At 38.4% G+C, this 14,260-nt stretch overlaps 1 protein-coding gene across 1 annotated transcript in view; it reads right to left on the reverse strand.

The window, feature by feature from the left end:
* GALNTL6 (polypeptide N-acetylgalactosaminyltransferase like 6) overlaps nucleotides 1-14,260 on the reverse strand; it is a 1,205,642-nt gene that overhangs the window by 100,229 nt on the left and 1,091,153 nt on the right. The window contains exon 10 of the mRNA XM_003984859.6: nucleotides 8,729-8,836. Coding sequence (XP_003984908.1) covers nucleotides 8,729-8,836 — 108 coding nt within the window. The remainder of the gene's footprint in view (nucleotides 1-8,728; nucleotides 8,837-14,260) is intronic.

The following is a 14,260-nucleotide window of genomic DNA, read 5'->3' on the forward strand; positions in this document are numbered from 1 at the left end:
TAATAATTCAATATTTGCATACATTGGAAAGTGTATAACTGCAATAAATCTAGTTATCATCAATTCACCATACAAAGTTATAATTTTCTTTCCTTTTGATGAGAACTTTTAAGATTTACCATGTTGGCAACTTTCAAATATGTATTATAATATTACTGACTATGGCTGCCATGTTGTACATTAATTTCCCTGGAAATGGAATTCTTGCTATGAACTAAGAAACTATTAGAAACAAAGGTAATTAGAATGGAAATGAAATGGCAGAGGCCTGAAGCACAGTGCCACTGTGCATTTACACATCTTACGGTAAGAATCTAATTCCACAAAATGAGACCCTTCTATTCAGGTACTCCTGTGGCTTCCTCATTCCATTGGGGTCCTGAAAGGTGGAGTTATAAAGCAGCCAGCCCAACTCCCTCTTGCAAGAGTTGCATTTTTGGTTATTGAGATTATGGCATGCTAAATATTTAAATTTGCTTAAATTTCAGTAGCTTAATTTTATAGCAGCAGGGGCCTACTTTATCTAAGCAAGCTTTCTCCTTTCTCAGGCTCCAGTGGAGTTGTGAAAATGTTCAGTTCTAATGGGGATAATGATAAAAATGCAATTATAATTCCCCCCTAGCCCACAAATGGGCTCACCATGTAGTTTCTCAAGTGCTTTGAAAAAAGAAAGCTGTATAAATGCTAACTAACAACATCAAGTGCCAAGGTACTTTAGGTAGGGGAAGGAGTAGCCAAAAGCAGACTGGAAAAGGTACCATTGGAAAGAGAAAATAATTCCCATTTTAATTTTGTTAAGAATGACAAAGTAAGAGTATGATTACTCATGACAGCTAATTGTCATGTAAATACCTAGGATCCCCATTTAAATAAATCATATTTACTTTATAAAATCTGCCAATAGGCTCAACAAAAAACTCATGAAAAATGCTGGTCCTCACTAGATAGATCAGGAAATGCTGACTTTTGTCCTTATGGTTTAGAGATTACTTGTCTCAATTCCAAGCTCTGTTTTGCACCTCAGAAAGTGTTAGATACTTGATTCACAAGTCATAGCTGAGCTAAACTTGGGAAAGCACTGAGGGATATTTGGAACAGTTAAACGGAGCAGAATGCTTTAATGTTGGGAAGATGATAGCATCTGTGGGAGTTTGGGGAGCAATATGTAGAGCAAATAAATAGGAAGAAAACCAAACTAAAAGTTAGTTTTGAGAAGCTTTGTGGAAAATTGCTGAGTTTCAAAATAATATTGTTGTCTTCCCCTCACATGTTCTTTTCATGATATTTTTCACATGAAAAAGAAATTTAGAGTCTCTAGGTTTGGTATGAACACTCCATGTTTTACCTCCATATTGTTTAAAAATTTTTAAAGACAATGTGTGATTCTGTTGTTATTTGTTAAGCAAACAGATGAAAAAAAGTGGATACTTAAAAAAATTCTGATACCAGTGGTTTAGGAATTAAGGGAACAAATAAGGGCCAAGCAGCGAGACATAAGTTTGTGTTCCATGTTTTCCCATCTCCTCTCTCTAGGTCCTTGGCAGAGTAGTTTTACTTTGCCTTGTTTTCCTCTTATGCAATGCAAGCATAAAATGTCAAGTGTTAAAAATGGGACATCATTAAAGGATGAGTTATGAGTGCTCTATTGGTGTTGTGTACCAGAAACTTATCTCCAGTGTGGGGCAATGTCCTTGGGTGATGTGACATTCTATTACAAAGGGATGGCTTGATCTAACAGGAAAGGCTCAATGCTACTGGCTTAAGACACGTAGCATGCTCAGTGCATCTCTATAGTAGGCAATTAATAAATATTTACTGAGAAATTTCTCTAGCCTGAGTCTTTGTTGAGGATAGACCCTTATCTTTATAGCATGCAATGGACTCACCATATCTTAATGGTTTACTGAAACATTATTGTCACATAATAAACTTATGACTGTTTTTTAGGGAGACTTTCATGAAGAATAATGAAATATTATTCATGGAAGATGCTTGGACTTCTTAAATAAAAAGCTCCATATAAATAGAAGATATTATATTCTAAAATGTGGCCAAGAAGGGAGAGAAACTAACACATGATTGCAGTATGTGAATCAACTTTAGTTCTGGCCCTAAGTATTAGATGGCCTTATTATCTTTTTTGTTATATTATAAGGAAGAATTAGATATAGTTATTGTTTTCAGAGGAACTGCTTCTGCATGGAAGTCCTAGCCATTAATGCAGGTTGAGTCTTTGGGGAAGAATTCATCATTTTCTGTTTTTTGAGAGAAAGCCCATGATAGGCCACTGTGTCCCTGAACTCGATGATAGTTTCAAATAAAGCACCTGAACTCTACAGTTTTCAGAGAAATAGAAAGAGGTGCTGGCTGCTGTTGATGGCTAAGGTTGTCATGTTACAGCTCTTATTTGTTGGTCAGTTTTACGAGAGTGAACTGATTTATAATCATCAGGGGAGAAAGGTCAATTTGTGGGAGCAGATTTCCCATTCATCACCATACTCTATAGCCTTGTTGCTGATTTTGTTTTCTGATATCAAAGTAGTCATTTTGGTCTTGCTAAAGCTTTTCCTCAACTGATATATTTTTCTGACACAAACAAGGGAGGGCTGCATATGTCAGATCTTGTGTTCTTCCATTTCAGCTACTTTAGACCAGGATAGCTGGTACCAGGGTGAACGATGAGGAAGCACTCCCTAATTGATTTGGGGTGATTGGGCTTCCACACTGAAACCCTCCCCCCTACTCCTCCTCACCTCTACCTCTCTCCACCCCAACCAGTTTCAACAGTCTGAGATGATCTATGGAGTCAGAAGAACTGGATGTCACCAGAGTTATGACACCAGGAGAAAAACAACTTGAGAAATAGGTTAAGAAGTCATTTCATAGCTGATAGAGGCAAAATCACCGTTCTCCCTCAGACGTCAGGTTTAACCTTCATGCCCATGAAGTATAATAACCATAGAACATCAAAGATCATTGCATTCTGCCAAGAAACCCTAAGTAAATGCATAAGGTGAAAAACATTTGTAACTTGGATGTAGATCACAGTGTGGCCTATAGGATCATTAAATATAATCTATTACTATGGAACATATATTGTTATTGTATTAAATAACACTGGATGTGTTATATGAGATATACTTCCTCTTACGTAAAATTGTAATTGCAATAATTTGTTTCTAAACAAAACCGTTTACAAATAAGTATATAAGATACAGATCTCATTCATAGCGAATTTAGTTATGTTTATTTAACCCTTAGCTCACCCTCGTGGTGTTTAGATTGTTATGTGTAATTGCTGGATTGTGTCAATACCATCTGACTGTCCTAATCAGGGTCGTTAGTTATCAGAAGTTAAAGTTTTTGTTTATCGTGTTCTTCATTTATACTTCCAGGGCCTAGCACAGTGCCTGGCATGATGAATTCCTTTTTTTTTTTTTTTTCAGAAATGAACATTTATTGGTATAGAAAATCTGATTTTTGTGGGCTCTCAGAATTCTACATGGGAAGTCTGTGCAAGTCTCTGGGATCTGGCCGTCCCTGAACTCATGTAAGGGTTTGCTTATCACCCTTCTTATCTAAAACTAATCTCAGCATCTTCCCCCTTCCCCTTTTGCATGTCTCCATTTTTTGTATGGATATGATTTTTTTCTTAGAAGCTATGATGAAAACCTCCTAACCACATTTGACCTCTCTCTCCTTGCACAGCATGGCAAATCAATAAAAACCTTCCAGGAAATTTTCTTTACAAATGCTTCTTGTGTTCAAAATGTTACTTCCCTTAGTCTTCTCCCACTTAATATTTACTTGTTGGTTGATCTGTTTAACGCTTTTATTTTTTTTTATTGTTACTTTATTTTTTATTTTTTTTAAAGCTTATTGTGTGTGTGTGTGTGTGTGTGTGTGTGTGAGGGTGAGAGAGAGAGAGGGAGAGAATGAGCAGGGAAGAGGCAGAGAGTCCCAAGCAGGTTCCACCCTGTCAGTGCAGAGCTTGACGTAGGGCTCAAACTCACAAACTGTGAGATCAGGACCTGTGCCAAATCTAAGAGTTGGCCTCTTAACTGACTCAGCCACCCAGGTGCCCAATTACCCCTTTTATTTTTATCCCGGCATTTCCTGTCCCAAAACTATGAGTGCAATCTATAAAAAAAACACACTGTGGTCTGCACACAGGGCCCTCCAGAGAGTCTGCCTCCAATGTACATTCCCAGTGTAGCTCCACAGGTCCCAAACTGTCCTTTCTCACTCTCTGCGCCTGCTCCTTCCTACCGGTATTGTTGCTCATGCTGGAGCCTGTGCCCTTCCACTCCGACTGCTCCTGTTCATTCCAAGCCTTCCCATAAGGGTCAGTTTGGTAGGAGGGTTAAACCTAGGACAGAGGTGTCTCAGTTCACAATTCCACTCTGTTCACTTGACATTTAACCTTACCCTTTCTAATGAGAGTTACATTTTCAAGTTCTATAGGCCATCCAGTGCAACAGGACTTTTATGGGGTTTGACTTCTTTCCTTTTACAGCTGTATCTCGAAATTTGGATGACGGTTGCCATAAAATCCAAGATGGCATTTTAGAAAAGAAAAAAAGGATTAATACTATGTCAGTGGCAAACCACAGAAGTATGCAGTTCCCTCATTTTGCATTCTGTTGCATCCCTTGCAAACTTTGAAGCTAGGGAGGACAGCCTGTGAGCTTCCAGGACTGCCCCACTCCCAGCCTGCAACACTGCCCTCCGGTGGCTTAGGATCCTCCTGGGGAAACTCCCTTGGGCCAACTTGCATCCGCGGGACTACCCTTGTGCTGCAATCAGCTAGTATGTTTATCCATGAGGTGATGGCTCTGCACCTCTGTCTTGTCTCTGCTCATAAAGCCACTGGTCTCAGGTCCAGTGGGCTTTGATTGTCCCCAAACACAGTTGCATTCAGAGAAGTCTGCAAGGCGCCAGTAATGGCTGCTCCTTCAACAGAGCGAGTGGTTCACATCACAACTTGTCAGAAGGAAGGGTCTTCTTGGAGGGTCTTCCGCCCATCTGCCACTCAGCCGCTTCCTCCTGTGCAGAGGCTCGCTGGGCCTTTCACTGAGGAGCTGCTCACTCTTCTGTGACGAGGACAGTGTCGTCCTGAGGAAGGGACAGCTATCACTACAGCTCTTGGACGTTCTAGTCTTTCTACAACGAGAGGGACAATCATTTCCTCTTTCAGGAACTGGCTGTTTGTTCCTGGTGAAAAGATGCCACAACAATGCCCAATGTGCAAACACTGGAGCCAACTCAGTAAGATGTCTAGTTTTATTCATGATGAGTGAAAACTCTGATTCCCAGATGAAGCTGAATTGTAAGTCACCGTATCCTGGAGTTTTGCATTTTATGGGAACTGCCATAGGGATGCTAATTTTTATTTTTGCCAAATAAGGGCACTAATAAAAATCCATCTTGTATTCTGTCATTAAAAAAAAACCCAAAGCCTCTGATTGCTGCATAAAAGGATATTACTAAATTGAATATATGTAGCTTTGTGATACTTATTTTTCTCAGGTCACTGAGGCTGGGTGAAAACTGGCCCAGGAACTGCTTCTGTGCTTGGGAACCACTATTCTATGAAATTCGTCCATTTAATTGAAGTATCCTCGAAGGTCCTCTTTCAGTTCAAAAGCTTTGGTAACGCATCCCCCTCCTGCCCCCTCTGCTAATGCGTATCTTCACAATATGTTTGAACAACTACTTGTTGTCCTGTATTGTCCTCTAGTGGTTTCATACATGGCTATCTTGTCTCTTTCAACCAGACTGTAATGCTAGGTAAATAGAAGGTACTAATTATTTGAATTTATTTCAGTAATACACACTGGTGAACTATTTAGAGGACGGCAGGCTATTCACACGTGTGTGTTTGCGTGTGTGTGTGTGTGTGTGTGTGTGTGTGTGTTTGGAGGTTGGCTGGAATCTTCAGTTTACATAGGTACGTAAATAAAAGGTGCATGTTTTTGAAGGATTAAAGGAGCTTTGTAAAATAAGAAAACAAGCCTTTAGAGTTAAAATCTCCATCTTCATTTCCTAATGAGCTTGGAGAGATTAACTACCTATTGAATAGACATGACTCTGCATCTGAAACACCTTTAATGTCTCTCATCATTTCTGATGATTTAGTAACGACGGCAGGGGTAGCAGGTAGTTGAGGTTCTCCCACAAAAATCAGAATTGTTTTTCATTTTAATATATTTTTTTATTTAAAATATCATGAAACGTACCTTAGACTGACAGTTGAACTTCAATATTTATGACTTTCTGATTGCCCTAGCAGTTTAGAAAAAAACTGAAAATGAGCCCTCAAGTAAAATTTAAGTGGAAAAGATTAAAATTCAGAAGTATGGACTTTTTTTTTCATTTGAAGGCACACTCACTTTTTGCTGGAAATTTTATGTGCCAGCCCTAGCTTTCCTATATTTGACAGTCCTTGAAAAAGTACTTCATTTCTTTCTTGAAAATATATGAGCAGGTTTATTTTTTTGAAAACACACCCTCTGGATCAGCACAACTTTCCCTTCCAGTTTGAACACTCTAATTTTGACTACAAACCAAGCACATACTCCATCCATCCTGCAAATGAATGATGCAGGTTGGGGCACAAGCTGGGAGCATATGAGTGAGTGAGAGGGACAAGTGACAACATCATTATCTTTGGGGTAGTTTCACCTGCTATGATTTATGATACTCACATGGCTGATTTGTGATATGTGCCCAAAGCTATACCTTTTAGTGAATTCTTGTTGTTTTCCTGAATGAATTTGGAGATTCATATGTGTTAAGTCTTATGACAAAATTAAATCATATGTCCTTATCTAAGATACAGCTCTGTAATTGCTTTGTGATTTTGTGATTTTTTTTCAAATAGCATATTTTTATAGCTACTTAATGGAGTACTTCATTAAACTTTTGAGGAGGGAGTAATAATATGACTATTTCCCTTCAAGGTGTATGTGATGCCGGGGCACCTGGGTGGCTCAGTCAGTTGACTGTCCAACTTTGGCTCAGGTCATGATCTCACAGTTCGTGAGTTCAAGCCCCACATCAGGCTCACTGCTGTCAGTGCAGAGTCTGCTTCAGATCCTCTGTCTTCCTCTCTCTGCAGCCTCCCCTGCTTGCGCTCTCTCAAAAATAAATAAAACATTTAAAAAAAGGCGTATGTGATGTAACCTCATTACTATGAACTCAAACTGTTATAAAAAAAGATCGTGGATGTGGCTTAAGAAAATGCATACAGTTGACAATCTCAGAAATGGAATAAGAATCAATTCTCTTTCCTCAAGAAGATTCACTACAAATGAAAATTTGGGGCGCCTGGGTGGCTCAGTTGGCTAGGCTTCTGACTTCAGCTCAGGTCATGATCTCACAGTTCATGGGTTCAAGCCCCGTGTTGGGCTCTGTGCTGACAGCTCAGAGCCTGGAGCCTGCTTCAGATTCTGTGTCTCCCTCTATCTGCCCCTCCTCAACTCGCACTCTGTCTCTCAAAAATGAATAAACGTTAACAAAATTTTTTTAAAGAAAAATTTTTGTACTTCATTGTTAAGTTCTAGTAAGACAGGCCTGTAGAATTTTCTAGTTTTTTTTTCTTATTAATTAGTCCTGTCAACAAATATTTGTCGAGTGCCTGCCAAGTCTTGTTCTAGGTGCTGGGAGTGTAGTAGCAAATAGCACAGAAGAAACTCTGCCTTGGTGGGATTGATATTCTAATGAAACCTGGTGAACTGGTTTATATTTTAAAGAAGGTTGTGAGTTTATTGAGCTTTATATAAAAGATCCAAATAGTTATCTATTGACGCCTTAGTAGTAAAAAAACCAAATGAATAATTCAGGGTTCGATTCCTAGGAGAATACTGTGTAAAGGGACGTAGCAAAAACACTTTTTTTTCTAGATTTTGCATCTCTGCAGTGGTAGATACATACTGTGGTGAATAAAACTAACCCAGCTATGAAGAAAGTAACATGGAAAACAGAGAAATTGTCAGGATTATTCAAGAAGGCATTGTGACTTCCTCCCAAATATGTATGAAAATATTCTAAAAGGCATCCTTCCATTTAGCCTATGAAAAAGGTTTTATTCAAAACAGTATTTGAAAAAGCATCTTGCAACTGGCCAAATGTGGAATTTTGAGGATGGGGTAAAATTTCAGGCAGTCTTGGCTCTGGTTGCAAATGAGAAAGCAGAGGTTGGGCAACCACCTCTCCCCATCTCGTATTTCCCCCTTTCTCCATCTGACTTATGTATCCTGTTATACTCCATGAAGGGGGACTGGGGGAGTACTGGACATCCATTCTGACGACTCAGGCTTAAACTGCCTCCTCCATCATTCATTTGAGCGTGAACAAGCCACCTTGCTAAGCCTCAGTTTTCTCATCTACAAAATAAGGATATGAATACCAATCGAAGAAGGTATAGGTGAAGGTTAAATATAATGTATGTGAAAGCAATTAGAAGCAATTAAAAACAAGAATTAATATAATAGTTAATCCCTCCTTAAGGAATGGAAATCAAACTCTGAGGAACACAGAAACTCTATACATACTAAAGCCTGCCAAATGGAATGGTAAGTGGTGCAGTTTTTATTTCGGTCAGTTGTTTCTAACAGACTGTGCCTGTCAGTCTATGTCACAAATTATACGACGTAGGAGGCTGCTTGGTCTGCTGCCTACAGGAAGCCATGTAAAGCCCAACTTATTTTGATCCCCAGTTACTCACTCTTGCCAGGCTGGTCCCAGATGGAACTTTATAAGGGACATACTTTCTGTAGATATGACCAACTCTAGAACATGGGACATCAAACATTTCTCCTCCACACATCCAAACCTAAAGAGAGGAAATTTAAAAGTATAACAAAAGAGAACAGTACAATTCATATGAAAAAAAAGGAATTCTTAGTAGAATTCATAAACAATCTCATAATTGCTCAAAATCTCTAAATTAATAATTTCTATTTATCATAAATAGTTAACCAAGAAAAAGACCTCACATTTTTCAAAACCTAGATTCATAAAAGTTTAGAACCAAAATATGAGTTTAGTAAAGTCTAATTTCCATAGATAGCATTTTGGCATTTTTCTATTCTAGTAGAATTTGTTCACAAACATTGTGTGCGCTGACATTTAATACTTAGACATCTTCTCATTTATATAGCTATTTGTTTTGACAATCTTGTGAAATCATTTGAAGAAATAGCATTGGAATTTAAATGCCATTTCAAAATTTTAAAACATAAAAAAATGGAATTTTAAAAATAGGTGAATGAATTAAAGAATGCAGACATATCCATACTTTAAGTGACATCCACATTTTGAAACTTCCAAGAAAGCTCATCTTAAAAATCATTGTTGCATTCTATTTTCTCCTACCCTGGATCTTTTCTTAGGTACAAAAAACAATTGGTTATTGATGTGGACTCAGGAAGTATTAAACTCAAGGTATATGTTAAAATATTGTACTTATATGTGGTAACAAAATTTAATGGGTTATTTTTTATCATGAATATTCACTTAGTCACACACTTAACCACAGTTTCATGTAACAGTGTACTTAACTATTAAAGGACAAATTATGACAATAAAAATACAGGCTTAATATATGCTAGACTTTTAGCTATTTTCATTTCAAGAAAAAGATTAAAAAGACTTAGATACTATAATGGTTAATTTAATATGTCACTTGGTTGAACCACAGTGCCCAGATATTTGGTCAAACATTATTCTGGATGTTTCTATGGAGGTGTTTTTTTGTTGTTATTGTTTTTTTTTGTTTTTTTTGGGGGGGGGGATGAGATTAGCATTTAAATTGGACTTTGAGTAAAGCATTATATCTTCTGTAATGTAGCTTATCCAAGGAATTGAAGACCCTCATGGAACCAAGACTGACCTCCCCCTAGCAAGAAGGAATTCTGCTAGCTGACTGTTTGTGGACTTGAACTGCAGCTCTTCCTTGGATCTTCAGTCTTCCAGTCTACCTTGCAGGTTTTAGACTTACCATGCCTCCTCAATCACATGAACCAGTTCTGTAAAATAAATCTCTCTCTCTTAATATATCCATATGCTGTTGGTTCCGTTTCTCTGGAGCACCCTGACTAATACAGATACACAGCCTGTCTTAAAGTGTAATATTGAAAGAGAGAAAGAAAGCTGTTTATGTCTTAGCTTACATTTGCTTCCAACTTCTTTCACTAAAAGGAATGACACCCCAAGCAAGACTAGTAAATATACAGTGATTAGGGTGATAGAAGTCCAAGGGCAAAGGCAATTCAATTACTAAAACAATACTCAGTTGCTCTAAATGAGTTCAGGACTATCCATAGTATCAATTTTAATGTAATGGGATATTTACTCATCTTTTAAATCAAGACATCAGAAGTATGCAAAGATGATATGAAGCTGGTAGGGGTAGTGAACATTCTAAACAATAGTACCAACATCTGGAAAGATGTGGAGAGACTGAAGCTATATTAGATTACACATAAAAAAGGCAAACGTAAGGTCTTTGTATCTAAAAATATCAACACTTCCAGAACTGGATGGAATGGAAAAAGACTAAGTAGCATAAAACATACATCACCAGCATAATATGGAGAGTTTGGGGAGTAAGGGTGTGAAACTATCTGTCTGAAGTCTTATGCTAATTTCTAGGTAAATACTTTGTATTTCCTTCTGAAAAGAATTACCAAAGTGAGAAAGAGATACAAACTGTGTTTTAGAAGAAATAATGAAAAGAACTGGAGGATATGTAGTCTTGATAAGAAAATTCAGGGAAACCCTTCTCAAATATTTGAAGATCCTAGTATTTGGAGGAGATGTGCTGTAGCACCTCAAGGAGATCGGATTAATAGCATCGAGCTATAAAAAAGGCAGATTTCAATGCAGTGGAAGGAAGAAGTTTCTAACAGAATGATTAAATGAGCTTCCTGCCTCACTAGATGTGTTGAAATCTGTAGTAGAAGACACTTTGGAGACAAATATGTAACTTTGGGTGGACAGTTGACCTAGCTGATATTTTAAGATAATCCTAATAATAAGAGTTAGCATTTATGAGTGTGTATTGTGCCCTTTTTTATTTAATCTTCACAACATCAATGACAGATTTTACTATTTCCCCCAATTAGATAGCTGTGAGAGTGGTAGTTTAGAGGCTGAGTAACTTGCCCAAAGCCATGTAACTGGCCATCCTGAAGGATGGAGATTTGAATGCCAGCAGTCTAACTCCAGTGTCCATATATTTGATCAATATTCTATCTATAGTCAGCAAACTTCATCTGTAAAAGTCAAAATAAATACTTTGGGCTTTTCAGGTCATATGGTTTCTCTTGGAAAAGCAACCCTAGTATGGCTAGCTATATTTCAATAAAACAGGCAAAGGACCATGGTTTGCTGGCTGCCATTTTTTAAGTTACAAAGTCCTTTGGAACACTGAAATTCAGTGATTCTAAGATAGACTTTGTGGGAGATTGTATTTTCCAAAACTGGACACCATACTATCTCTCACTGCACATACTCCTCTACAATGTAACCTTGGTACCTGTCATGTATTGGTGTGATTTCAAATTCACTGTTTATGACTTAAGGAAGTTGTTTTAATCCACTTGTTTATGATAAGGAGAAAAAAAGAGGTTGTTTTAGAGGTAAATTTGTTTTGATACAAGATGGAGTAAATAGCGTCAGAACGTCATCATCTCATCTGTTCTCACTGAAAAGAGCTCAGTAGTTCAGCTGCTGAGGGGCCTCACTAGGGGCTTATGAACAATAGCATATGAAGAAGCAACAATGATAGGCGGCATTTTGACTATAAATATCGAGAGTTTGTGTGGACTGAGAGTGTCCTGTTTGGGCAAGGAAACTCTTGGCTCATTGAAAATAGCTCTCCTAAGACCTTGGGGCAAGTAGCTCCTGCCACGGTAAAGGTGACTCTTTTACCAGCAGTGGCTAAAGCCTTGCAGCAGCCCTTGAAAATCTTCTTGCCCGTCAAGACTGGCACCCTTGTCCCCCAGCAATGTGCTCTAGTAACAGGGGACCTGGCTGCTGATGTCAGTCCAAGGGTGGCTAAGCCATCTCTCCTATAAAGGTATACTTCAACTAAATTTGGACTTTATTCCTCTCATGTCCCCTTGCCTAGAACAATAGTGTGATTAATCTGTCATTGATTTGGAGTATGCTATTTCTTCATTGACTCATTAAGAGATATTATCCTGTATTATTCTATTTGGCTTGTGAAGTTCCTGCAGTGAACCTGTGTTAAACAAATTGTTGACAAAGACAGCTGAGGTCGTTACCAAGATTTTGGGATTTTTTATAGGAGTTGGTCTGCTCTAATGAACTTTTTTCCCCCTGTCTATTCTGACATCTTAGATCAAATATAGTGGATGTAGTTATCTGAGAGATTATTTCCTTTTATTATTTCTGCATTTTAAAGAGGTAATATTTGGAAGCAATATACAAAAGATGAATGGGTGGGCAATTGGAGGGCAGAGAATGTTAGTCCTGTGTGTAATCAAATGTCAGTCTTTCTTGGTCAAAGGTAAACAAGTGTCAAGGCAAAGAAGTCTTTTTGTCATACTATCATCTTAGCTGGGAAATACTGATTTGTTGGCATGGGTATTTATGTATCATGAAAAAAGGGTGGCTTTATTACTCTCATCAGTTGGTGGAGATGGCCAATTTCTCCTGTAGGACTAGGACATGGTAACAAATGAGTGTAAGGTGTAGGGACAAGGCCCAGGTAATTCTTTACATCCTCTGACGTTAATCTACTTTTTTTTTTTTTGGTTCATATGGTCTTCTAGAATAGGTAGAAAGTAGGTAGAAGTAGACTAAATACCTTAGGAGAGATTTTGCCAGAGTAAGAATTGCCACAATAGAAAGTGAAATAAATCATGATTACCTTCCTTTCTAAGATATGTCAAAATAACCTATTGGACACACAGAAAGGAAATTCTAACTAATTCTGTTCAGAGGGTCACTATAATCCGGCTTTTAAAGATATCTGCAAAAGTTTTCTAACGGTGTGTAACAAATTACCACAAACGTAATGGCTGAAAACAACACTCATTTGTTATGGTCTCCCAGTTCTGTGGGTCAGAAGTCCGTGTGGGCTCAGCTGGGTTCTCTGCCTGGAGTCTCACAGGGCTGAAATCTAAGTGGCTGCTGGGCTAAGCTCTTAACTGGAACCTCTGGGGAAGTATCTGCTTCCAGGTTCATTTAGATTGTTGGCAGAATTCAGTTCCTTGCAGTTGTAGGACTGGGGCCCCCATTTTCTTCCTGGTGGATGACTAGACACTGCTGTTTTTTGCCCCATGAACTCTCCATGCCAGCGATGGTTAACCTCCGTCACATAGAATAGTCTTTACACTTTAAATCTTTCTGACTTCTTGTGCTACCAGCTGGAGAAAACTCTGGGCTTTTGAAAGGCTCATGTGATAAGGTTAAGCCACCAGGACCATAGTTCTAAAAACTATGTGAACTGATTAGTAAACTGAATTACGTTTGCCAAATTGCTTTGCTCTGTAATGTAACATAATTGTGGGAGTAAAGCAAGGAAGAGGGTCATCTCAGAATTCCGCCTGCCACAGTCTCCAATGAATCAAAATTCATGTTTTCCATTGATCGCCTACTCTTATTTTTAAGATTCTTCCCATCAGAAATTTTTCTTTACAGTTAAGTCAAATTCAGGAAACTTCTCAGATTTTTTTTTTTTTTCTGGATCAAGATCGGAGCTGAGATCAAGAGTTAGATGCTTAACTGACTGAACCACCCAGGTGCCCCCAGATTTTCTTTTATGCTAAATTCCGTGTTAAGGCAACTATAGAATTCTAAAATGTATTTCTCCATATTGCTACTATGACCACTTACAAATATGAATCTGTCACACCTCCATTTAAAATCCTTCAGTGTTTGTTACTGCTGTTAAGGTCAAGTCACTACTTCTCCATAAAGTCTCCAAGGCCTTGCATTATTGACCCCTTGCTTATGTGTCTGTCAGTCACTCTCTCCTGTCCCCCTCCCCACTCCCAGCACAAATAAGGAATTGAAAATAGCCCAGAGAGAGTATGTGTGGGCTGGGAGATTCCTTACACATACTCTCTGTGGGCTTAAAGGATATTTTTTTTAAATTCATTTATTTATTTTGACAGAGTGAGAGAGAAAGCGAGAGAGTGAGAACCTGTGGGAAAGGGGCAGGGAGGAGGGGGACAGAGGATCAGAGGCGGGCTCTTTGCTGACTTCGGCGAGCCCAATGCGGAAC

Source organism: Felis catus, chromosome B1 (genome assembly GCF_018350175.1).
Source record: "Felis catus isolate Fca126 chromosome B1, F.catus_Fca126_mat1.0, whole genome shotgun sequence".
Classification (NCBI taxonomy): domain Eukaryota; kingdom Metazoa; phylum Chordata; class Mammalia; order Carnivora; family Felidae; genus Felis; species Felis catus.